Below are 25,168 nucleotides of genomic sequence, written 5' to 3' on the forward strand. Positions count from 1 at the left end.
TGGAAGCAAAAACGGATGCAAAAAAAAAAACAGGTTGGAACTCGCGGGCACCGAGACATTCGAAAAGGGGAAAGATGTTTTGCCAGCAGATACCGAAAATATCGTCAGAGGTCGAAATCCGCTACTGAGCACTTTCCTCCAAATGTAATGACGAGAATTATCTTCGCTGCCGCGCCTGCCGCGCCGTTGGTCTAGTGGCATGATGGTACCCTCCCAAGGTATTGACCCGGGTTCGATTCCCGGACGGCGCATCTTTTTCGCGCCTTCAACCGGATTGTGCGGCTTTTCTATCCACACCTCGAAAATGTATGGCGAACGGTGTCGCCACCATCTTCCCAAACGTATGAACGGGAAAAACAACCAACATATGAGAGTCGCTTCCTCCACTCCACAATTACGGCCCCTTCCGCACATTTCGCTTGCGGAATCGCCAAACAGCACACCACCAGCGTCTATCGCAGACCTTTCCAGCCCATCGTTTTCTCATTCAAGGTATATCGGCATTGTTCCCATACTCTGCCTGTGGCACTCTGCTTGGTGCCATGTTCCTTAGCGTACTCGCAAGCCGCTATCTCTATCTTGTAGCAACCACCAGTGCATTCAGCTTTTCAGGCAGTTTAAAATTTTCAATTGCCATCTTCCGCCGAGCCACACGTTCCGCGCGACGAATACTCTTTCTTGGGCACAGGAGGGTGTGGAAAAAGAGAGTTCCAATGGGGAGGCAGTGAATTCCGAAGAATGCAAAGCCAATGGCATGGTTGTGTAGGCGCGAACACCGTCTTTATCGATGGAGATGGCATTGCAACCATTTCCCCCTTACGTGAAAATGGAATAGCGGGGAGGCTCCTACAGACACCATATTAACGCCAAGGTGGCGCCTATAGCCTCGTCATTGTGCTTGGCTCTTGCGCTCTTTCAAGGGTGAGGCCAAGCGCCGGGGTGCTTCCTAAATATTTGCATTTGAAGCGTGCAGGTGCTCAACAGCCAGTAGGCAAGTGGAAAGAAACGATGGCATCGGCTCTCGGGAGAGAGTGCGGTTGCCTTTCAGCCATGCTGAGCTTATGGGCCTGCTTCTTCAGGTGCCTGTCCGCTGCTGTTATTATTTAGGGCGAAAGTCAGGCGGAGCTTAGGTTCGATTCTCAGTGGATAGCAATGGAATGCCTTTTGCCCCTTTCAGAAGAAAGACCGAGCTCTGACAAGGCACCTGCTGCGATGCCGGGGCTGTTTTTTGCACTTTTTGTGAAGCGTATTTGGTCCTGAAGAAGGAAAGACACGCTAGCAGCAAGAGCAAAAAATATCAGAACAACCAAAGGCCTTCAAAAGAAGGGGACGTGTCCGCACCCTTTTTTTTTAAAAAAAGAGAAAAAGGATAAGTGCCTCAAAGCCCGCAACAAATTGGAGGGTGCAAAAGAACATCTGCTAAATCAATGCTTGGCCGGGGGGGGGGGTAGAAGGGCACGCCCGTCCAAGCCTATTTTCAAAAACCAGTTGCCGTTGCGAAACCAACGCTGGTTACCATGTTCCACGCAAGGACCGATGACAACGGGCGCGGATGCAAAGACAGTCGGCTATGATATCTATTCAAAAGCCCAAAACTGCGCCGCTGACTCCGTTGTGAAACGGCGCTTGGAATGGGAAACATGACTCGCTAACGAATGGGTAGGCGACAAGAAAGTCGCCACACTGTAAACCATACCCGGCGCCGAGCGTGAAAAAATATAAAAGTGAGGCGCCGGTCTGGAGTTCGAAACCGAACCGAAGTAGTAACCGCCGTTAAATAAAGCTCGAAGCAAGCATCCGTAGGGACAGCTATCGAGTCCGTTTGTGCCGTCATAGACGTCTACTATTCGCATGGAATAGCACCGATTGGGCAACTCGGCGGCAAATATGCGTCTAGGAAGTGCATCCACGGTTTTTAATATTACCGTAGGATGACGGATGGGATGGGCGACGCAATTTCCTCCTCAATCCGCATGGAATCAATAAAAGCAACTGGCGAAGGGAATGAGTTGGTGCCATCTTTCTGGATTAAAGAAATGCCGGATATGGAAGCAGATGCTGAAAATTGTGCGAATTGCAGGAAAAAGGGAACAAAAATTTGCAAAGCTAAAACAAGTGCTGAAGGAGGTGGCCGCAGAACAATGGAGGAGGTAAGGGCTAGAAACAGAATTCATAAAATAAATCAAGGGACCGGAACCTGGTAAACTCGCTGCTTGTTGTGAGGTTGTTGCGCACGCCCATTGTAGTGACTAATGGTCTGAGGTTATCAAAGAATCAGCGGGCGATTGAGCTCTGGGATACATGGAAGGGAAACCGAGAGAATACGATACGAATGGCATCACGGGCGTTATTGCTTGGAGCAGCGGGGAGGTTTTAGGTCCATACCATTTACCATGGTAGAGTTCAAACTAGTGTTTGGTGAATTCCCCACCGGCATCGCTTCTGGTTGGAAAAAAAAAAACAAACATAAGGAGGGATTGTAGAAACTTGGCAACAACACGGGCACTCGCAGCAGTGATCTATAACTTGTGCTGGAAACAAAACCTGATACCGCAGCTGCTGCGCAGAAGAGCATCATCTCTTTTTCATTGAATCCAAACAAACCAAAAAGAAACGGGTGATGCCCCTCCGTTTTCCAACCGCAGCAGGTAAGGATCTGCAGACTGAAGGATAGAGAAATTTCAAGCATGTCGAGATTACCCTCTTCAGACAAGGCCAGCGAGCTTCAGACGTGGACTCTCAGCATTAGACGTCAGAGCGTGACCACCTGCTTTAATAAACAGAGGGAGGGGGGGGGGGGAGGAACGAGAGAAAGCGGTTACTGTGTTTATTATCCCCGATGGGTTGGCACAGTGTAACGTGACTGCGTCATCGCGGCACTAAATCGCTACAAAGTGGTTCCCTTCCTGACGGAATGGAAGAGACGGTTCCTCCCCAATTCTGAGGTCAACATGGGGGCGAACAACACGCAGTCAAAAACTAGGCCATTTTAACATGCGGCGGTGCTGCGGGGATCTGCCCTGCGGTGAGCGCCGTCTCTCGTCGCGATGAAATCCCTACGCAAACGGTCGAATAAAACTTACGAAACTAGTCATGATTTCCTTTCGAACGGCTTCATCACCTTTGGCACACACACAGATTTTAAAAAAGAAATGTCGAGGACACCCCTGAGCAGGGAGTTGGCCGTCACCCCCGGTGGTCTAGAGAGCACCATGCTCAGTTGCCTGAGAAAACGGAATATGCATACTTTGGGGCCAGGCATCTTTGCACCCTCAACTTCCACATAAATAACAAAACAAATAATGAAAAGGAAAGGCCCCAAATTACCGGGGATTCCATGCAGCTGGAAGGGGGGATGTGACCCCACACGCCCAAACTGCGGGAGATAAAATCGACAAAGTTGACCCCGCGTTTTAGGCATCCCTATTGGAGCCCCTCGTGGGCGGAGAAAAATTCGACCACTCGCTTCTAGCGCAAAAGGTTGATGCGCCACAACAATATTTGTACGAATGGCTCCGATCCCCCACGCCTCACACGTCTTACTCCATGAAATTACCTTTGTTTTGTCGGAATTCATCATTGCGGCGCGGCCGAACGCACGACGCAACAGCCGTTGTTGGACAAGTTGCACCGGGTGAGTGGCTACGAAACGCGCAAACGACCAAACAACCCTCTTGGGCCTTTTTGTTATTATTATTACTATCATTATTATTATTATTATTATTATTTTTTTTTTTTTTTGGGGGGGTCGACCTCAACGTGTCACTGGGGACGGAACAGAATTTTGGGACGTTTTAGGGTCAAACATCCACCCATGCGGCACCCATTCCATAATTTCAAGACACACTCGGTTTTGTTTGAGAGCTCTTGAGTGTGTGGATAAAAAATTTCCCACTGCCGTTTCCCCGAACCCGTCACAGCTGAGGCCTTAGAGATCTTTACGATCAGTCGCTACACCTCTGCTATCGAGTGCGTTCGGTGTGGTTGCCGGCTCCGCCTTGAGAGTCCACATTCCACGTCCTCGACCAATCAAAAAGTATTGGTGACTCCTTGTGGAACCGGTGCATCTTTTTTTTTTTCTTCAGCAGAAGTAAAAGCTTTTGTCCACCATACAACCTGTTGCCCCAATGAAACATTTACCAGATCATCGCCCAATTTCTTTAATGACCCGCGGGGCCGCAGGTGGCGTAAGCAAGCCGTCGCTTTTCTGAACGTTTAAACTCTCTGTTTCGACCGGAAAGTTGTAACTCATTGGTGGATTGACCAACGACCCACACGACGCATCAGCCGCTGGCGGTGATATATGTGCATATATATATATATATATATATTTCCCTCATCCACAAAAAATCCACATGAAGGATTGATGTAAAAAAAAAAAAAACAAAGCAAGGGATGACCTTTTCCTTGCATGCGGCTTCCTTAGGGGAATTCACCTTTACAACCCCTCTTTGCCTATGCCTGGAGTGGCTAACTTGTCCTTCGTCAAAGTCCGTAGCCGCGCAGAATGTTATTTTTAGTACCAACGGTGCGGTTAACAGTGATGAAAGGTTTCCGCAAAACAGATGTTGCTTAAGCTGCTGGCGCTAGGGGAAATAAAGTTTAAGCACTTCCTCAGTTTCCACAGCGCTAACATCTCCGTCGCTTTTCTCATTTGCTCAGTGTGCCTATCATAGGTGGTGATGTACTGAAGCGGCACCAAGCAGTTTCACTACCCGCGCTTGCTTCAGACCGTAAGTACGGCGTCTAAAAAAAAAAAAATAGTAGCTATAGCAAATAGATCATCGGAAAGAATGGTCAACATAAGCGATATTTTTAGCAGCACTCTTGGTGGGTCAACAAATGGGACTCCGTTGCACCTTGTCGCGTTCCGCCCTCTCGCGTTGAACGGCTTTTAGCGTTCTGTTACCGTGCATGCTTATCCTTAAAAACCCTTTCTTTCCCTCAGACCTTCGGTAATTCATATCCTTACGTTAATCGCTTCCTCTTTCCCACCTCTTTCTTGCGTCTACCCTTCACGGGGCGCTTCATGTGGATTCACTTATCTGCACAACGAACTTTCCATAAAAATTTTGTGCGAGGTTGTTTCGAAGCCGCGGGTCCTGCTTCAGTTTCTCTCTCACTTTCTGCAGCAGCAAGTCATCCATCTGCAGGAGCTTTTGTAAGACAATGGAGCTGCTCTGCTGCGTCGCCATTTGAGCCAGACCAGAAAGCACAAGTTCCACCACACGACCCTTGCCTTGCTGATCCAAACTGGCCATTAGCGTACACAAGACATGCTGAGAGCCTTTTTCACATGCAAGCGAGACGAAGTTACGAAGCAACACATCGCAGATGTCGCGACTAGCGGGGATGGCCTTCTCCACTACAAATCGTCCATTGTTGTGCCTAGTGAGTGTCACGACGTGTGCCCGGAGAGCGTTGCAAAGAGCCGTGTGCGTGGAGGCTCCCACATGGTCAAACAGACACACCACAACATGGGAGGCGTAGACATGCTGGCACATACGTAGCAGCTCATCGGCCTTAATTAGGCTACGGGCAATTTTCTCTGCCCCAAACACTTTAATATATTCTTGAACCATCACATTTCCAATGGAGTCATACATCAAGGCTGTGATGTCGCGTTCGATGGCACTGACGAGTAATTCTCCTACTTTAGACTCCTTAACTTTGCATAGTGGTAGAAGCTTCCGCACGACCAAACTTCCTCTTGCATCACTTAACAAGTCCCCCACATTACTTCGTTTGACGAGCATCGCTGCAACCTCCTCAACTATAGCCTTGTTGGGTAGTGAATTGGCCGTCACGACGACGCAAACAACTACGTGCACAGAAATGGGATGGTCCACCAATGAGGATAACTGTGGGCCCAACAGTTGCAGAAGGTGTTTAAAATTTGTCACCGCTTCCTTTTGTCCGGTGTGTGGGATAAGGGAAATAGCGGCCTGAACCACGAAGTTGGCATCACCCGAGCTGCACATTTCCACAATGTTTGCTTCACAAGCCGATAACACAACATTAAATATCTCCGCAGCCTCGTTAGACGCGAGCTCTGTCAAGTCATGCGATAGAATCTCCTGCAGAAACTTGCACCCTCGTTTGCTACCAAGCAGCGCCGCAACGTCAATGCCTCTTAGGACGGCGGCGCGGCTGGGACAATGAAGGATGAAAGTTCGCATGACTGGTGAAGCTACGGGGTCATTGGCAAGGTAAAGCAGCACATCCTGTTTCCCATCCTTATGCCCATTCGTCTTCCCCTGCTTCTTTTTCCCACCCCCGCCGCTGGTTTCGACGAGGCCCAAGGCATCCTTAAGCCAACTTACCGTTTCGGTTGGAAAGCGCTCGATGAGCCGACGGATGGTAACGGCTGTGTGGCGGTTGCGGAGTTTCACTTGTATCAAGTCTAGTGTCTCGGCCCCTTGGCACAAAACGTGCAAAGCCCTTCGCTGAATCTCGTGGTCTCCATTCAGCACCAACGAACTCATCACCTTGCATGCAACGTAATGCTCGTGGAGGGCCTCATTTTCTTCGAACAGACGCATCACAACATCAAGTACCATCAACTTCCTCTTTTCATCGCAGCTTGGAGCGCCCAACGCGTTCAACAGAGCACACACCACACGACCACCGCACTCGTCTTGTACAAGATCCTCAAGAAGTGTGAGCGGTTCTTCACCTTCATCCTCGTCTGTTGTAGCCGCCTGGCGATCAAGGGAAATAAACGCATCTAAAATGTGGCTCAAGGTTTCTTCGTCGAGTTTCCCGTCATCTCGCGGTCGCTTGCGCGATACTCCGGCCTGCTCTTCTCCCGCGCTGGTCTCGCAGAGTAAAAGTGAGCAAAGATCATCGCATGCAGCAGGAAGCCTACAAGCCTGAGCGAATTGGGCAATGAGCAGCGCCTTCTTTTCCTCCGACACGGCAGCCCTTTGCGGTGTTGTGCGTTTCACAAGTCGTTCGGTGGTGGCGGCAAAGTCGCCCCGCCGCACGGCTTTCGCAACTATTGACTTTCGCTCGCGATTCTCACGTGTGTGACGCACCTGCCGCTGCTGTGAGCGCTGTAGCGTTCCCTTCTTGCCCATCGCGATTTCACCTTCGATATTTGTGCATGTTTGTATAGAGGGGATGGGGAGAAGTGCGTGAAGCCATGAAGGGGAAGTAAAGAAACAATGCAACGAACGGATTGCAACCCAAAAGGGAAAAATAGACGGAGGTGGATCGGCGGGTTGGGGAATCACCAAATCAGTGTTGATGGTAAATGGTACAAATGCTCACTGTGCCAGGTTTAAAAATAAAAGAAAAGAGGATATGCGGGGTCCAACCGCAGTCGCCTCGGATAAGGCACTTTAATATTAAACGCAAACATCGAAAAGGAAGGGGTACATGAAGTAACGCCCAGACCCAACAAAGGGAAGAGTAAAAGCGTCGCTGAAACGCAAACTAGTGCTTACTTCCATATTACATTCTCCCTCAGAAAATAGTTTGGTCCTCTACAGACCATGTATTCCAGAAGGGGAGCCGATCGTGCGTGGCACCACCGAAGAATGAAGACAGAAGCCATAGAATAATCTATGAAACAAACACCTTTATTTAAACACGTACACGTGTGCATGTGCGCGCTAAACCATCACACGAACCACCCCTTGCCACCCCGTATTCCCTTCACCTGGCCAAACCGTGGAACGCCGTACTCTGTAAGCGACTGGTATTTTACAGTCGCGTACAAACCTGTCAACGACCGTTTATTAGTACGCCCCGATGCCGGAGTTCCGCCACCCTTGCGGCCGCCAGTAACATCCAGCAGATGTCGCAAGAGAGCTTGCTGGTTCTCAGCATTCATTTTTGGCAGGGAAACATTGAATACACGTCCCGTGTCGCTAAGGCACTGAACCCCATAGAAGATGACAGTGTCGCTGTTGTTACCCTTCATTGCAGCCCTCCCCTGCGGGGTTCTCGGCGCCGAAACGCCAAGGCTTTCATGAAGTGAGGAGACGGGTATACGCAAAAAACTCCGCGACCGTGCGTCTGCTGTGGGGGGTTTGAGAAGGGGCCTCAAGATGGCGTACTCCTTGTCCGCAAACGGAAGGAGTTTTGCTGCAGTTGGACTGCGGCGGCCATTCGTTTTGGCTCGCCGAAGCACCTTCTCCACAATTTCCCTGTGATCAGCAGCTTCATCGCTCCCGGCTCCATTTTTATTTCCACCGGAAGTGTCGGTTTCAGTTGCACCCGGAGCGTCGCAGGTGACCACACACCCGCCTTCGGAGTGCACGCGAAGGAGCCGTGTGCCCCCCGTGACACGCACTCCATTCCGCCTCGACTCATTCCTACTATGTAGAGCAAACAGGGAAGGTTTCAAGGAAGTAATCAAGGGATCCAGCAGGCCTTGAAGTACCTTCTTTTCCTTCTCCCTGATTTCATACACGTTTGATGCACTACGAACCACAGCACCCTCGTAGCCAGTTGAGAGGTATTTGTCAAGATACACAGTTCGGACCTCTTCAAGCGAGGTAATCAGTGTGTAAGGAACGAGCTTCACATACTTGCCGCCGATACCCTGGTAAGCAGCCACAGGTTCGCGTACCGGCTCCACACCACTGCACTCTTCCACTGCGCTAGACATCCGTTCAGGGAAAAAAGTTGAGGAAGCCCGTGCCCGCTCCAGAAGGCTGGCAAGAAAATGCAGTGCCTTAAGGCGTTGCGAGAAAACGGAGTGATTGGGAATAACACGAACCATTTCCAGGTCGGAGATGTGGTTGGCCTCCATGACCCCGCGCAAGATAGCCAACCGTTCCTTCTCTATCCGTGGGATTCCCCTACCACTCTTGTCGCCCCCGAGTTTCACCCTCTCGTTGGGTTGAAACGAAACAATATCAAATACACACATGATGGGGAGTGATGCCACATACCTGAGCACTTCATCTTCCGAAGAACAAGCGGACTTTGCGGACCGGAGACGGTGGACCAGAGCTGAGACCGCAAGGAACCCCGTCTGGGTAGCACCGCTGGACGCAGTGCGCGGGTTGTGTGAGCGGTGGATGTAAAGCTCACCGTCGAGGACCAGTCGCGGGTCACCACTAAGCCACCGAAGAAGCCGCAGTTCTTCTTCAATCCACGTCACCCCATAAATGGGGCGACCAAAGCGCGAGAAGCACGTCGATTTTGTTGACTCGGCTTGGGGAGGCACGTACGATACAATCCGAACCCCATCATGCTTTGGTGAGACGAAATACGGAGGTCCTTGAGGGCTGCTACCAGACGGCGAGGCTGCAGCGGCCGCACGCTCGAATACATCAAAGGTTGATAATGCCATGGGTTCAAAGGGCAAACCACGCCGGGGTCTTACAAGACGGAACATTTACCCTGTTGGCGCCTCTCCTTTTCCCAGAGCCGTTTCCAACTTGCCTGAGTCCTACGCTGGCCTCGCGAATGCAGAGACGGACTATTTGCCCTACTGCTGGAACTTCTGCCTCTGCACCCTCTTGGCCGGTGAAGTTTTTAAACAAAGAGCAAAGACGAATGTTATGGACACAACTTAGCGTCTTTCCCAAGGAAAAAAAGCGAGTACACGGCGTATGCTACAAGATGCCATTTATTGCCTACGTGGCGCCTACTCGCCCAAACCAGTGGAGGAAAACGACCACAAAAATAAAATAAAATAAAGAGCGGAAGCGCATATCCCTGCTCCCCCCAAATTATTTCTCCACCAGCCGATAGTTTCACTCACCGCACTCAAGCGGTTATGATGGACACCCGTTACAATCAGAACCGGCAACCACACACCCGCACGTATCGTAAGTTGACGACATATTCGGCCTAGCCCCTGCACACCAGCAACACGTGTGTTTTTCATTCAGTGAGTGTGCGTGATGAAAAGGAAGTATGGTCACACCACTCCTTCCCCTTGTAGCATGCCGGGATTTACGAGCAGAGAGTTCCCGCCACCGTCACTGAAGGCAAGAAAGGCAAAAAAAAAACAACAACGACCGGACACCAACTCGCAGCAGCTGCTTGTGGCATTGCTACATCCTTTTTGCTCCTTCTGTACGCGGAGGGAGTGGAGAGAGACAAAAGACCATATTATATAGAATATCGCCCACCGCTTCATCAGTTTTCGAAATCCGCATCGCCGGACGCGGATACATTCATGCTTTTCGTCAGGCAAGATGCATCACTTGCAAATGGAGACTGTGTACTTGAGTAGCAGTGCGAGCTGTTGTTGATGCTTTTATTATTATTGGTACTACGATCAACAACACTGCAATGTTGTGATGGGCTGGTGCCTGCTTTCTGTTGAGGAACAACAGCCATCAGAAGCTTAGCCAGTGAGCGGGCACCCTGGCGCGTCTCCGCCTTCTTTGTGGAGGCTACTCCAACAGCTGTTTTTCCACTTCGGCTAGGACTGCCATTAAGTTTGGCATGCGCTACAGCATCTCGCGTAGCTCCTGCCCTCTCACTGAATATGCCAGATGTATGCTCATGCGAGGAAAGAGATGGCACGGTACTGTGCTCACCCACACCTCTTGTGCCATCAAAGGTTCCTGCAAAATTGTTCCGCCCCGGCGGCGGAGATAAGACACAATCGAGGGTGCGTTGCATCTTCTGCAGCCTTTCCAAAAGTGCTGCGTTCTCATCAGCTAGTTTCCCGTTTGTGTGCTCCAGAGCTTGAACACGTCGATAAAGTTCGCCATTCGCCTTCTCGTATGACTCACATGTCATCTGGCAGCAACGGAGCTCTGACTGCAAGTGCCTCAACACATATTCCATTGGGTCCTCTTCGTAACACTCTGCGACAGATTGAGTGGGGTCCGAGTGGATAGGCTGCGGTGAGGTGCGGCCATCGCTAGTGTCCTGTGAAACATCAACACTGGTGTAAGCAGTTCTGCATCCCAAGTTATTAACTTCCTCAAGTGCACTCTGCGTGCGCATAGTATATGCCAACATCTCCTTACTGCATTCCCATCCTTCTTCCTTATGGCTGGAAACGCGTTTTTCCCTATTCCCCTCCTCTGATACTTCGGTTTCTGCTGTGGAGGAAGATGAGCTTTTGAAAGCCGTAGCATCATGGGCGTCTGTGGAATGCCCTGGGAGATGTGTTGCATCCCTCAGAGGTGGCGTGTCCGAGTGAGATGTAGAAACCAATACTGCCGCCGTTGACGGAAAGTCGATGGTCGCTATACTCGGTGGCAAAACCGCTTGAACAGCCAAGAAGTGGCGGCGGCTGCTTGCAACGGGGTTTCCTGCTAAGGCCAACGTCTTCAGTGAGCGAAGCCCCCTAAGAGAAACGAGGCCCTCTGCCGATCGAACGACATTATGCCGGGCCTGTACCTCCCTCAAATTAGTACATTTTTCCACGCCCGTAAAGGAGCTTAGCATATTAGCGGACACATCCAGAGTAAGCAACGTAGGTGGCAACCCCAGGAGGCTGGTCACGTGATTGTTTGTGACGACGAGCACCTCTAGCCGTGGGAGCTGCGCCACTCCGTCGAGATCGCGAAGCGCGTTAAATGATGCGGCCAGTTGTCGCAGTGTTGTCGGCAGTGGCCGCAACGACATTAGGTTGTTGTGCGAAACATCCAACACCGTTAGGGCTGTAAGTGAGTGGAGACTACCAAGGGACGAAATGTTGTTGTGGGATAGGTCCAGTTGTTCAATAGAGCAAAGAATTTCTTTCTCATCCTCCGAACAGAATGCCGATGAATCGAACTTATTTATGTTCCGGTGAGAGAGGTCGATCTTCATGCGGAGTACGTCTCTGGTCTTCCTTTCTTCTATGGCGTTATCAGTGCGGCGTTTTCCCGCTTACACTCAAGTGTTTCGGAATTCGAGTTTTGGGGGTAAAATTTATTCAATACCACCCTTGCTCCCTTATTGGAAGAACAGCTCCTTATGTTGAGGGACTCTTCAACCTCTTTAGTTGGCTCGTCTCTAGAGTTAACCACGGGCGCTCTGATAATGGAAACGAGAAAAGACATGGGGGAAGCATGGGCTACAGTGAGGGCCTACCACATATTTATTCAAACTTTAGTCAAGTGGACAATACGAGTGTACCGTAGAGAAAGAGAATGGACCACTGGAGGGAAAACGGTCCTACGCCACTCCGAATTTATACTGTTTACTCGGCACGTATATGCAAACGACAGTGACGGCACTGTGCAGGTACCAATTACAGTGCGCATCCACATCCACATCTACACACAAGCACAAACACAAACGCACACGACACTACACCCTAGTCGTCTTCGTCTCCATCCTCCTCCTCATCGCCCAAAACAGTGTCATCGCAGCTGTTATATTGCTTTTTGGTCGCGTCGAAATCAGAACCAGGCAATTCCACAAGGTGAACCATTGCCATGCTCCTCACGTTACCCGTGGTGGCGGGAAGCACAACATTGAAGTAGCGCGGGAAACTCTGTACAAGGTAAAATAATCCACCATATCTCTTCCGCACCGCTTCTTGGGCTCCGCGAGGAAGATGCAGGATTATGTTTGAGCATGCCTTCGGGCCACGCTGTTGCAGGTATTCTGCTATAAGACGCACCAAGTCTTCTTCGGAGAAGTCCTGGCGGATGACACCCCGAGGGAGCGGTTGCCCTGGGCGGCTCACGCACCACTGCCCCGCAATCTGGTATTCAAAGTGCTGGAAATATTGTGGATAGTTATTGAAGAAGCTCCAAAACCTCCGCGGCAGGTAATTTAGTAGTTCCTCGGGGACACTCTTCTTTAAAAACGTTTTGAGTGGAACGTGACCCTTCTTGGGCAGGTAGCGGTGGAGCTCACGCGCTAGGTTGTCGGGGTCATGAAAGGGATTAGCTGGGTCATTTCGAAATGCGATACGACGCCTCAGGGAACGAATCTTCTTTTTATTCCTTTCCTGTATAGCGATTTCGAGCTGCTCCTCCAGTGACAAATGCTCCTTGTCGAGGCGGTCTTTGAAGCGCCGCCGCATCACCACATCACCGTTCGCGCTGAGAGAAAACACAGCGGCGTGGAAACTAAAGAACTTCATGAGTGAACCATAGTAGAGCTCTACCTCTTCCCTGACAGAAGCAGGTATAGACTTCTCAATGTGGCTGATATCTACCTGTCCTTCCTGCGGCACAAGACGTAGAATATAGTTGCAGCTTTTGGGAGTTGGCGTTGTTTCGCACTCAAGGGAATCGTACCCTGGTGGGCGTAACAGCACCGAACCGCCATCGCGATCGACGGCAAATGCAAACACATGTTGCATCTGCGCAAAATAAATGATGGCAGCTGGCCCCTTGAAGGGTAGTAAAGACACTACTTCATACCCAGTGCGCTCGAGGAGGATGCGGAGTGGCATCCACCGCCCCGTAACCCCACCGAAGGCGGTAATGAACGGCTGCAGCAACTTTGGATCTGGTTTGTATGCGGCAAACCGCTCCTCCGCCACTTCACATCCATCAAGTGGGAACTTAGCGTACCCTCCGTAAAGCCTGATATACTTGCGCCCATGTACAGACACCACCTCGGAGGCACGGTGCTTGAAGTACATCTCAATGTGCTCTTCCGTGTAGCCTGGCATTTGCCCAAGCACGTCGTCCAGTGGAACAAAGAATGGAGGAATATGAGTGACGAAGCTGCTTAAGGCAAGAACCGCCCCACTTCCCGTTGCCTTCGGGACAGGCAGTGTAGACGTCGTCACATTGAAGTCCGGGGGTGGTGGTGGGTACTTCCTTAGGCCAACGTCATAATAAAAGTCCACAGGCTGGATTTCGTTCACCCCCTCCACCACCAACCGGCCTGCTGGTTGCACGAAATAACCTCCTTCGATATCTGGAGGGGAAACCTTGCTGCTGTTGCTTTTTACCTCTTCCTCTTTCCTTTCTGGCGTTTCAGTTTCCTGTGGCGGAGTGCCTTTGTAAAACCGGAGACCACTTCTATCCAGGCAAATACCAAGTCCTTTTGCCTTTGATAGTGCGGCTGCCAGTGTCTTGTGGGGACGCACGTGCTGACGACGGCTCTCGAGAGACAAGTCGTTGTACAGAGACCCGACGGACATCCACGTCCCGTCTGGTATGCGGTCCAAAATCTCTTGTAACTCACACACGAGTGCGGGATGAACTGTGTCAATCGTGGAGGAGTTGTCAGTATTGCTGCACCACCGCCTTTCCACCGGGGTACGGAAGGGCGGCACCGCAAGACCAGCTCTGAGGCATCTGATGGACTGTGCAAAGAAGTGGCACAGCATTTCAACCGAGATGTGCTTTTTCGTGTGTGTGATAAAGTGAGTCAAGGGCTCAGTGGTGTAACTTATCGTCAGTTCCGGGAGTGCGATCGTGATCTATGTATTTTAGCAGCCGCAACTCATGTGGTAGTTTGCAACGCTTACCCTTGTGCTCAAAAACGCGAACTCACTTCCTCGAAGAGTTGGAGGACCCCTACTCACGTTCCCACAACACTGATCCGCCGCTGCTAAACAGGGGTAAACTAAATAGTTCGTGGTGAGGAAAACAAAGTATCCCTCCCCCCTTTCACCCCTCATGTTGTTGCAAACGATAGAAAACAGATGAACGAAAGCGGTAAGTGGAAGCAAGAAAAGATGGGTGCAGGGAAGGGACATGGTAAGCTACGCTTCTTTTCTGTAGTGGGACAAGGTGAGTCCAAACCGATAACCCGAGATATTTTTCGCCGCGTTAAACACTCACAGGTATATGTATTATGCTTTCTTAGGCCTCTTGCAACTCTAACAAAGTGTTGCGGGGTCGACATTTTTCCACTTCCGCCACGGCCCGTTGGCAAACGTGTTAACGATAAAGGAGCTAACCTCCAAAACAAAGAGAGAATGCCTCACCCCACAAAGGGTGTCATTAACTCGCTCAACTTTCCACCTGACCGTTAGGTCCACACCGGAAACTCCGGCAGGGCACATCAGCACGCTCCCGGTGCGGAGGATGACGGTGGGAAGAATTAAGGAATCTTTCGTCTTCCCTGCACCTAGCTGGCCATGCATGTTATCACCGAACCCAACTACCGTAGTATTGTCCAGTTGAATGAGAAAATGCTCCCGCCCCACAATATTATGAACACAGTTCACAGGTTCGGCATCCGATGGTAATGGTAGTGGCACCCATGTTTTTGAAAATGAGTCTTCCTCACCCAAACCAATCAAACCACTGCCCATAACTTCGATCTCCGTTAGCAGTTGCGGAGCTTTATGGTAGCGGAACATTATCTCGTTCCCTGCGTGAAGGGTGACGGCTTCAGCCTCCTCACGTGGAACTGATGAGGCGTCATCCTCCACCTCGTTGCAGTAGTAGCAACCCCAATGAAAGGTCCGAACGTGGTCTGTGTCACAACTACCATCTCCCGGTGCGGACTTGCACCTCACGGTTACGGCGGAATGCAGATGCATTGCTTGGAGATCAACCACCTCGAGGGAGCCTGTGCCCGCTTGGGTGCTCAAACATTCAAGTAAGACCGGAAGTCCAACAGGTTGGAACCTCTCTGACGAAAACGCAGCCCGCCTCTGCTTCTTTGGTTTCCACTGCCTTTCCTTATCATCAATACAAGCAGATGCTTCTGTTTCCATAGGATCCACCCCCTGGGTTTTGCGCGCCGCATTTTGCAAAGCAGATTGCATCGTCTTGGCTTTTGCCTGCAAAATGGACCACATATCACCATCATAGCCAAGCTCACCAAAATCCCCCTTTCCAGCGGCCAGAACAAGCAAGGGGTGGCTACGATGCTGTGCAACACTATCATCAGCTTCGCCAGTTGCCAGCGTTGCGTCGCGCAGGGCCAGCAGCGTGTGGTGAGTGCCACAGCTAACGTGAGTTAGCTGACCCCTTTTTAATAAACCATAAGCACCAGCAGCATCCCCACGACCGCCGCATTGGTCAGCGGCGTTGCTGGCATCACCATTCACCTGAAGGGCAGATAACACGAGGGTAAAAGAAAAAAGGCCATCATCACATGGCAAACCCAGCTGGCCATCCTCATTTTTGCCGCAGGCATACAAACCATCTTCCGTCCATGCAAAAGTGTGATATGCGCCACAAACGATATCCTTTGTATTCTTTCCATCGAAGAAGGGGATGCGTGTGGGGACTGACACGCACGCCGGCGAGCCGCGGCCCATGCCAAGCTGTCCATTCTCGTTGAGACCCCAGCCGTACACTCCCTCAGTCGTGATGACAAAATTGTGATAACCACCGACACGTACCGTTCGGATGTTTCCCAATGGTCGACCATCGCTGTCAGCACTTCCCAGGAAAAAAGGAATTAGAACGACCTTGTACTGCGTATCGCTGATGCCAATGCCCAGCCTTCCGTCGTTACCGCATCCGCAGACGGCAATGACAGTACTGGTTGCTGTTTCGGTGGGTTCCGGTGTATTTTCTGTGACACAAGAAACGCGTTCTTCCATTCTTTTATATATGTGTTGATTTGTTAATGCAGAGGCCTGAGGTAAACTAGTGTGTGTGTGCAGTGGGGGAAGTAGATGATGAACAGTATATCGTGATGCGAATGAATATAACAATACTGATTGCGATTATGCAAACTCTACCGTTCATCCGCATAATGAACTGTTACCCAGAGGTACGAGCACAGAATTTACGTTTATTCGCGATATGCATACCGATATGCATTTTCTTGTTACCTTTTTTTTAAAAAAAATAAGATAGGCGCGTGCGCGTGCATGACATCCGGATGCAGGTTGCACAAGGACATATCCCTCGACGTCCCGCTTCGAGAGGACCCTTCTGCACTGGTGGTGCCTCGTATCCTTCACGCGTACCAGTTAATTAACGTGAGCTTCATTTGGTCACTATTTGATTATTCAGCCGGCCTCCAACTATACTGCGACTTTTATACTCCTCCGCCGTGAGAGCTATGAACCCCTATATTCCCTCCTCATATTCATCCAATCACTGATGCTTCATACAGTTTATTCCGTCCATGCTGATACAACACCATCTTCGGTTGAGGTGAATATCCATGGAAGCGTTGGATGCCAGGCGACGGAGTAGACAGCCCTGCGATGCTTCAGAATCTTTACCGGAACCAGAAGTGCGTTCTTATTGTAATCATCGTATACCATGCCGTGGAACACATGCACCTGCCCATCTGCCGCACCCGATGCAAACAACGGATAGGCATTTGTATTCGTATGGAAAGCCACTGCGTTGACGACGCCCTTGTGCGATCGCATGCGCTTGTAAGGCTTGTCCGAGAAGTCGCAATCATACCATTGCGTGTGGCTCGTCGTGTCGCCAACTAAGAAGTTATCACCTTCAGTGTGGATAGAAAGGCACGTAGTGATGCCTCCCGGCGCCTTGTATCTGCGTTGCAATTTGTGCGCGAGAAGATTGTACATTCGCACAGAGTTTGTTGTCGAAAGGAAGAAGAGCGGCTCACGTGGATGGAACTTGCAGTCTGTAACCACCTCAGAGAACTTGCGAAATGGGCAGAAAACCTTTCGTTTAGATAATTGTAGCATCACAGTTTGACGGTACTTGACGTGGTCCTTCGGACACAGGGCACAGAGGTAGTCACCACGGGCGTGGAAGGTAAAGCGCTTCACCTTCGCATGCAGGGCAATCTTCAAAACAATGCCAGCGCGGCGTTCCTTTGCTGAGGCGTCGAAAAATTCGGCACGTTTGTCTCGTTCCTCCACATCGTGCAGGTCTTGTAGGATAGAATGGGCCGTCTCATCCTTGTCAAGTGCTGCCTGAGTGATGCCACCACCCCCAAGAGACACTTCGCCACCAACAACTTGTTCAACCTCGGTATTGTTAACTGCGGTGCCAGGGGCCCGAAGGTGTCGTAGTGTATTCTCATTTACCAGTTCGTGTGCAGCAAACCTCGGTACAATAAACACGAGACTGTATTCCACTGCCACTGCCAATATATTTAGTGTCTTTACGGGACAGAACTCTACTTGCTGCACAGGTGCACCCATATCGTATCGCTTCATCAGTCGCCCAGTCATTACCTCGTAGACACGCACTAAATGGTCATCGCAGGCAGTTGCCAGATATTGGCCGTTAGGGTTGACTGCAACGCTGCGCACCGTCGCGGTATGGCCTTTATACTGGAAGGACAACCTCTCGGGATATGGCCGAAGATCCCTTGGGTCTGGAAGCTCAGGCAGTAACTTGGAGGGATCCACCACAAGTCGAGTACGTTGCGCTCGCGGAAAGAACGCAAGATCGAGACATCGCTGGTACCGATCTTGTATAGTGTGATTATAAAAGGGCACATGCCGTAGGGCATCAAAGGCGCGCGGAAGGAAGTGCTCTTTCTTGTCAATTGCGCGCAGCCGGGCAAAGCGTTCCTTCGCCCTCTCACTTGGGAGGTACTCAGGCGGCGGCCGGTAACTTTCATATGTACCAGGTGGTGCGGCTTTGGGTTTCGGAACGCGGTTATGATATTTGAAGTGAGTGTGCGTGTCCATAACCACTTTCCCATCATCCCAAAGTATTGTTGTTTCACTTTCTGTTTCATCTTTGGGTTTGTTCTCCTTCTCTTTGTCTTCCTTCATCATGCGACGTACCATCTTGGCAATAGTTTTCATATCACGATCGGACGGAAGGAACTTCCTCTTCGACGGTCCGGCGCTTCGAGCCAGTGGGTGGTTGAGTGGATCAAATTCAACCGTGTCGACCGCAACGTCCTCGTACATGTTGTAGTTCGGATTGGGCGTACGATTCCGTTGGAGGTTAAATATCATTTGTAGGTCTGCGTTGCTCAGTACCTTTTTCTCATCGTGCAGGGCGTCGTAAATGGTGCGCATAGCGTTCGGGTCATCTGTTGCTTCCAACAAACGTTCCAACGCCGACCGTTCACTCTTCATCAACTTGCGACCTTCAACGTCATACCCGTAGTGGGCTTCGTCTTTATACCACTCAAGAGGAATGTCGCCTACACGATTGAGTGTGGCTTCATCTTCGCTACTATCCGACTCATCCAACTTCTGAGTTGCGCCGATGCGAATAACATCACAGTCGGGACCCCCTTGTGGTTCAACCAACTCCTGGGCGTCAGGAAAGAGAAACACTTCATCATCGCTCTCCCTATCGCTCCATATCAACTCATCCCGCAGATCCGTGGCGTTTGTCTGAGAGCTTGTCAACACTTCATCGCCGTTGCCTCCCTCTCCAGGAGACGGTGGCGGCGTGGTGGACAGGTCTGGCTTTTGTTTACCTGAATCATCGACGGCTCTGGGTGATGGTGAGGGCGTCTTGTGTACTCTGCTCGTGACCCGAGACGTGGGCTCACGCTTCTTGACCATCGACACTAGCTGTTGAAGAGTACAAAATGATAGCGGAAGAATTAAAGAACAGTTATTTGGATGGACTCGGGAAGGGATTCACGCGCTCATTTACACACAACGTTCGCAACATGAAAGGAATGATAACTTTAGATGTGTGATCAAGAACGACTTTCCGCATGTCATTCGCAAGCAAACAGTTAATAAGCGGCTTTAATTTCAAGACTTCTTCTATCTTCCAATATAAAAAGGCGCATACTAATGCACACACATAGACGTTGTTTAAAGCAATCAGACATTTACGCAGATCCAGTTTTCTATAATAAGTTGTACACCTGCTTCCATCGCACAAGTGGGGAAAAAGAAAGGATAGTCTAAGAAACGTACTTTCATGATCCGCGTGAAGTTGAACTCGATTGTCCACGGGTTCGCATGCCCTCCTGGGGGCACTCCTGCATCCTAATCTTGAGTTGCTCGGACTCGGAAAGGAATCGTCGAAAGGGCCCACGAAGGAACGCCATTGCCATTTCGTGCACTTCTTCTGTACAAGACCTGGTTTCACACCTTCCGTTACTATCGTGCCCCCCTTTGCTCGACAGGGCAAGTTGCCGACGAAGCGCATCATTCTCTTCTCTGAGAGAGCGATTGAGGGCCTTTTGAGTTCTCAGTTGCTCTTCCATTCTCGCGAGTCCGGACACGGCACTTCTCACGGCACTTTTTACCTCCGAAACTGAAAGCCCATCCAGTGCTTCCGCTACGCCCCTCCCGGACGCTTTCTCTAAAACCTCACCAACTGCCTCAGACCGTCCGTTAGAAACCAACCACCGTTGACCACCACTACTTTTCGAGTGTGAAGAAGCCGTAATAACGCCAGCAACGTTTGAGGTCATCTCTGCTTGCACGAGGCTGCGTGTCAGTTCACCAATACGGTGCTTCTGCAACGAGATTACCCCGTGGAGTCGTTTTATCTCCTCTTCAGCAATAGCTACCTCCCTTTCACGCATCTCAGCCCGACACCGAAATTCTCGCACTTCCTTTTCTCTATCCAAAAGGCAGCGTTGTAGCCTTCGAGCCCAATCACGTTTAGCGGTCGACTCACTACTGGTGATGCCACTTCCATTGCTAAATGCGCTAACCGTCAACCGTTTGCCGTAACGGTTCTCCTTCGGTGTAAAGCTAATTGCATCAACGGATGTGGATCGCGAGGGAGTTGCTCCCGCACCCTGATTTTCCCTTGCGTCGGGCGATGACGATCCATGCCAAAAATCGACACCCTCTGGGGGTGAAGTTGAGCTCGAACCCAGAACGTGAAGTACGTGCGCGTTATGCAGGCGACTCTCTCCACTTGTTGGTGTGCGTGTCTTTTCCCTTACCGGCGGCGAAGTGGTGTCTAATTTCTGTGGTTTCACAGTTCGATACGACTGCTGCCTTTGCCCGCTGCATGGTCGTGACCCCGTAGTGGAGAGGGAAGAGGCGAGCAGTGTTGAAACGGAGGGGTCTTCCGGGAGTTGACGGTTCATTGCAGCGCCGTTAGGCGAAGTGGCAACGGCCATCACTAATGCCTAAACGCGTAGGCGCGAAAAGGCAAGAAAAGTAACTAAGAACTTCAATGTGAACAAAAAATACATATACGTGTATGCAAGAGAGTGAATGGACGTATGTGAGAGCGAGTATGTAGATGGACGTTCCATGCCAAGCAGACAGTGACTCCGCAAGGCGATATTGGTAATGAAACAGAGCAAGTCACAGGTGTCAAAGCTCTTTTTTATCATCAGGCCGCGCGACAAGGCGACAGCGGCAGCACCGTTATCGGCAGAGAGAAAAGGCCGAGGACGCAAAGTAAAACGGAGGAAAGGCGTAGGCAGTGAAGGAAATGGGGTACAAAGCACTGGAGAAATGATTCAGTAGAACCAGCAGCACTTACAAAACCAAATGTGACTCCTTCCCCTTGGCGTATTACTTATCGTTTGGGTGAGCTGAAATAAGAAAGAACCCTCTTTGGGTAATTAAAACTCCCTCTTAGTCAGCAGCCCCCTCCTCCTCTCCCTGTGTGTGTGTGTTTGTGGGGGATGAGAAACATCAAACTATCATAACTGTCCAGTAATTACAGGGTACACAACGGCCAAACAAAAAAAAAAACATCTATCAACGACCCACTTCCCTCCCCACTGCTGCGCTTACTGCTAATGCTGTAGTAAGCATATTTCAAACAGGTGTTCTTTACACTTCATCGTGTCGGTTATTTAAGTATAAGAGTATACAGATACAACTACTCACGTGTGTGGAGGGCAAACACGCAAATAAATGTGTGCTTCTTAGTGAAGAAACAACAACAACAACAACAAAAACAGCAACCTCACCTTCGACTGCGGGAAAGCTTTCTTGGTTCCCACAAGGACCGCTGCCCAGCCATCCTCCTTTTTAAAAGGAAGAAAAACCTACTTTCTTTTCCTTATTTGTTTCAGTTTGTCGATTTGTATTCCCTTCCCCCCTCCCGCCTTCCCATGACGGTTACATTACATATATTACACATCTTTCTCTGTATTCACCTTCTCCTTTTTCATCGTTTCCCCTTAACTCCTGCTCTCTCTCTCTATATATATATCCCTCTCTTCTCATCCCCTGGCCCGTGCATACTTTTGCACGGCTGGGAGAATTTCCCCTTTCATAGTCGGTGTCCCTCGCCCAATTCGCCATCCTTACTTCCTCACCCATAGTTATTACCATCTCCGCTATTTCCCTATTCACATAGGTAAGGCACTTTCCCCTGACTACGGACGCTTACAGGTAAGACAAAAAAAACCAAAGTCAAAGTGTGGTGTGCGTATAAACAAAAAAATAATAATAATAATTGGGAAACGAGCGGTTAAGATCCACGAGACGAAATGTAGCAGAAGTGGCACTGTGTAAACGCACAGATACACGTGTAGAAGAGCAACAAAAGCACTATGGCTCCTACTCATCCAAATGGAATGAATCTTCTCTTTCCGCATTCTCTTGTGTGGTCGATATCTCGCATTCCGCCTCCTGATCGAGGCGTTTCTGTAAGCTTCGTAGGGCCTCTATACGATCCGCTGTCGGCGACTCAGGCGGGGAAGTGGTTATTAGTCCCGGTGACGCCTTTCCTACAGGCGAGAGAATCCTTGCAGACACGACGTGTGTTTTCCGCAGTCCAACTCCCAGATCCGCAGTAGCACCCCTACCGTGTCCATCGGATTCCCTTCCTGTTGTCACTGTCACCACCTTCTCGGCAAGTGTGCTGTCAGGCAAGCAAACACGATTCATGAGAGTTGGCCGACGCTCCTTCTGATGCACCACAACGTTTGCAAGCTCCATTGATGGAGGCAGTTGAGGTGGTCGCAGCAGTGGTGCCTGTGGCACCGTAGTCCCCTGGTTTAGTTCGAGTGGCGTTTTTTGTACTTGGGCGCCGGGTGTCGGTGTGGGTGTTGTTGTGCCTGTCACACGACGAGTTTTCCTGTAGCTTGGGGAAGCCTCCTGAGGCCTCTGCCTTTGCCCTAGACGCAAAACACCAGCAGCGCTTTGTACGGACCCTTCTCCAATGGCCTCAGGTGCCCCACCTCGACCGCTACGTTCCGCTGTCGATCCTCCTGACTGGGAAGGCTGCAAGCTGCCGGCCACTGATGTGGTGTCCACCCGCCGCAATCGGTCGTCGGCCCCTGGGACGAGGGGACCCGAGCAGAGAGCACGTGCCTGCGCCAGAATCATGTCATAGAGTGCCTGCCAGTCGCTATTGTCTGAAGGATAAATGCGGCGGAAGTTGCGCAACCGAGAGTCTTCAGCAGCGCGGCGGCCCTCAACTGTTTTCTCCCACTCAGTCATCCCATCCTGAGTGCTGGAACTCCCTGCTCCCGTTGCGTTGCTTGCTTGATTTGCATTCGAGGAGGAGCCATTTGTGGCGACACCATTTGCTGTATCACCGGAATTCTGTCGCTTCTGCGCCGTCGTTGTGTGTGTATTGGCGGTGTTCACCGGTGGTCGCATCATTCGCTGGATAAACTCATCACGCTCTTTCCGCTCGTCGCGCTTCCTGTCCGTCACCTTCACGTCGAGAATATCCCATACCTCACTAATAAGTGCATGTTTCACCTCGTAGTCCAGAGGTGTATCGGTAACGAGCGACGGTGTGTGGTTTACCTCCATTAGCCATGGCTTCATTTTGTTATCCACCAAAATATCAAAACCAAGCACCTCAAAACAGCTATACCCACTATTGTGTCTTGGAAAGCAAGAGTTGTACACATTTGCAATCTGTGGCTGCGCAACCAGGATAGTTTTGCAGATGACGTGCGCCACGCGAGCCCAAAACTGTTCTACGGACTTGCCACAGCTCTCCAGCCATTCGTTGAAAAACTTGAAGTTACGCTTGTTGCCCACATTGCAATTAGCCGGATCATCGTTGAATACATACTCGGGATTATGTTTGTTAACGGCGTAGTTTGTCAGATGCTTACACGTGTTCTTTACATTCGCATCTGTGGGCCGTTCATAAAGTTCTGCGCACTGCCGGACAAGCCCATCATTGAAAAGAAATATCGAGGGCGCTCTGATGGACGTTAGCAGCACGTAAACGCGCAGATCAAACTTCCGTCCTTCAAGAAGCAGTGGACGGGTAATGTACTCCTGCACAATGTAATTATCAAGATCTTCTACGGCGTTGAGAGGATCACGCGTTATCATAATTCCTCGGCCCTGGCAGCCAGAATTCGGTTTCATAATGAAAAACTTCGACAATTTCTTGCTGCGTAGGGCCATCAGAAAACGAGCAAACTGGTGCCTCTCGCTCCTAAGCGACCACGTGCGTGGATAAAAAATGTAATGTGATGGCATTACTTTCCTCATGCGACCAAGTGTGATGCCTAAGTGCCCTTTCCGACACAACAAATACATTGAGGGGAAGTGATTTGTCCGCTGCCAGTTGGCCAGCCGGACAAGCCGCGTCAGCGGTAGCACTGTGTCTGACCACACAATATTGAAATTGTTCCTCTCTAGATCGTCCTCCAACTCCTGAATCTTAAATCCGTTTTCCTGCGCAATGATACGGAGAAGGGGATACTTGCAGAGGGCAAGGTTCACTATTTTGTACTGTGGTCGCGCCCGCCTGGAACCTGGCGTTTTGGTGAGGCTATTCAATGGTGTACTTCTCGTACCGGGGCGCTCGAGGTCAGTGAGTCGGAGCGAAGAAAGGGGTGAAAATGGCCCAAAGGCGCCGATCGCACCTCGTGATACCGTAGAGTTTTTACTACTGTTAGGAGTGGAAACATTTGACTCCAACCTGCTCATGGCGGAACCTGCACTCCTCCGATGAACGGGACTTCTCGACGCACTCGAGTCCCGTTCTCTCGTTGTCTCACATGGCGTTCTTTCACCAACTTTACCTGCAGAACCTGCGGAATGCCATCCACGTCTAATGGGTGAGATGGGTTTCGGCGAAACATTAATCTTCTTGGGTGCCGATATCGACCCGCCTCGCATGTCAATGCCCACCGGCTTCCGAATGGTGCTATGCTGAATGATGACCGTTTTGTCTTGTTTCTCTACAACTTCCTCTTTGACACTCGTTCCACTCATATCAATCAGCTCCCGTATGGTTTTTTTGGTTGATTTAGCGAACGGGGAGCCGAGTGTACCAGCATCTAGCCGCGGCCTCGCCATGCTTCCGCTGCAACGCCTTCGCGAAGGATTTACTGAGAGGGGAGCGTCCGCACGCAGTACACCAACTTTCGACCCCCCATCTTCGGAGATGTGCCCGGTGCCGGCCGCGCCCCCCATTGATTCCTCTCGGACATGCAAGGTTGACGACAGCGTCTCCGATATTAGGACTGCGGTGGCAACCTGCTTTCGCGGTCTAGCTATTACTGGCTCCATCATGTTCCTCATCCTTTTCTTTTGGCTTGTTTGTGGAACACAAGCAGAGGA

At 50.6% G+C, this 25,168-nt stretch overlaps 10 protein-coding genes and 1 non-coding gene across 11 annotated transcripts; 1 reads left to right on the forward strand and 10 right to left on the reverse strand.

Annotated features, from left to right (window-relative positions):
* The first annotated feature begins 180 nt into the window (after positions 1-180).
* Positions 181-251, forward strand: TbgDal_XItGly01. The gene has a single exon. It is a non-coding gene; the product is annotated as a tRNA-Gly (tRNA).
* A 2,096-nt stretch (positions 252-2,347) lies between these two features.
* Positions 2,348-2,689, reverse strand: TbgDal_XI7650 (hypothetical protein, unlikely; the record flags this gene model as incomplete). Its single annotated transcript, XM_011781608.1, has 1 exon — positions 2,348-2,689. The coding sequence occupies one exon, from the start codon at positions 2,687-2,689 to the stop codon at positions 2,348-2,350; it is 342 nt and encodes a 113-aa protein (XP_011779910.1).
* Positions 2,690-3,091: 402 nt separating this feature from the next.
* TbgDal_XI7660 (hypothetical protein) lies at positions 3,092-3,706 on the reverse strand (the record flags this gene model as incomplete). Its single annotated transcript, XM_011781609.1, has 1 exon — positions 3,092-3,706. The coding sequence occupies one exon, from the start codon at positions 3,704-3,706 to the stop codon at positions 3,092-3,094; it is 615 nt and encodes a 204-aa protein (XP_011779911.1).
* Positions 3,707-5,027: 1,321 nt separating this feature from the next.
* On the reverse strand, positions 5,028-7,079 carry TbgDal_XI7670 (pumilio-repeat, RNA-binding protein, putative; the record flags this gene model as incomplete). The annotated part of the gene is made up of 1 exon (XM_011781610.1): positions 5,028-7,079. One exon carries the CDS (start codon positions 7,077-7,079, stop codon positions 5,028-5,030), a length of 2,052 nt encoding a protein of 683 aa, XP_011779912.1.
* A 545-nt stretch (positions 7,080-7,624) lies between these two features.
* Positions 7,625-9,352, reverse strand: TbgDal_XI7680 (DNA ligase, putative; the record flags this gene model as incomplete). Its single annotated transcript, XM_011781611.1, has 1 exon — positions 7,625-9,352. One exon carries the CDS (start codon positions 9,350-9,352, stop codon positions 7,625-7,627), a length of 1,728 nt encoding a protein of 575 aa, XP_011779913.1.
* A 749-nt stretch (positions 9,353-10,101) lies between these two features.
* On the reverse strand, positions 10,102-11,736 carry TbgDal_XI7690 (hypothetical protein, conserved; the record flags this gene model as incomplete). Its single annotated transcript, XM_011781612.1, has 1 exon — positions 10,102-11,736. One exon carries the CDS (start codon positions 11,734-11,736, stop codon positions 10,102-10,104), a length of 1,635 nt encoding a protein of 544 aa, XP_011779914.1.
* A 490-nt stretch (positions 11,737-12,226) lies between these two features.
* TbgDal_XI7700 (hypothetical protein, conserved) lies at positions 12,227-14,206 on the reverse strand (the record flags this gene model as incomplete). Its single annotated transcript, XM_011781613.1, has 1 exon — positions 12,227-14,206. The coding sequence occupies one exon, from the start codon at positions 14,204-14,206 to the stop codon at positions 12,227-12,229; it is 1,980 nt and encodes a 659-aa protein (XP_011779915.1).
* Positions 14,207-14,701: 495 nt separating this feature from the next.
* On the reverse strand, positions 14,702-16,384 carry TbgDal_XI7710 (chromatin binding protein, putative; the record flags this gene model as incomplete). Its single annotated transcript, XM_011781614.1, has 1 exon — positions 14,702-16,384. The coding sequence occupies one exon, from the start codon at positions 16,382-16,384 to the stop codon at positions 14,702-14,704; it is 1,683 nt and encodes a 560-aa protein (XP_011779916.1).
* Positions 16,385-16,906: 522 nt separating this feature from the next.
* Positions 16,907-19,252, reverse strand: TbgDal_XI7720 (hypothetical protein, conserved; the record flags this gene model as incomplete). The annotated part of the gene is made up of 1 exon (XM_011781615.1): positions 16,907-19,252. The coding sequence occupies one exon, from the start codon at positions 19,250-19,252 to the stop codon at positions 16,907-16,909; it is 2,346 nt and encodes a 781-aa protein (XP_011779917.1).
* Positions 19,253-19,620: 368 nt separating this feature from the next.
* TbgDal_XI7730 (hypothetical protein, conserved) lies at positions 19,621-20,784 on the reverse strand (the record flags this gene model as incomplete). Its single annotated transcript, XM_011781616.1, has 1 exon — positions 19,621-20,784. The coding sequence occupies one exon, from the start codon at positions 20,782-20,784 to the stop codon at positions 19,621-19,623; it is 1,164 nt and encodes a 387-aa protein (XP_011779918.1).
* Positions 20,785-22,186: 1,402 nt separating this feature from the next.
* On the reverse strand, positions 22,187-25,129 carry TbgDal_XI7740 (tubulin-tyrsoine ligase-like protein, putative; the record flags this gene model as incomplete). Its single annotated transcript, XM_011781617.1, has 1 exon — positions 22,187-25,129. One exon carries the CDS (start codon positions 25,127-25,129, stop codon positions 22,187-22,189), a length of 2,943 nt encoding a protein of 980 aa, XP_011779919.1.
* Between the last annotated feature and the right edge of the window lie 39 nt (positions 25,130-25,168).

This window comes from Trypanosoma brucei, chromosome 11 (assembly GCF_000210295.1).
Source record: "Trypanosoma brucei gambiense DAL972 chromosome 11, complete sequence".
Lineage (NCBI taxonomy): Eukaryota > Euglenozoa > Kinetoplastea > Trypanosomatida > Trypanosomatidae > Trypanosoma > Trypanosoma brucei.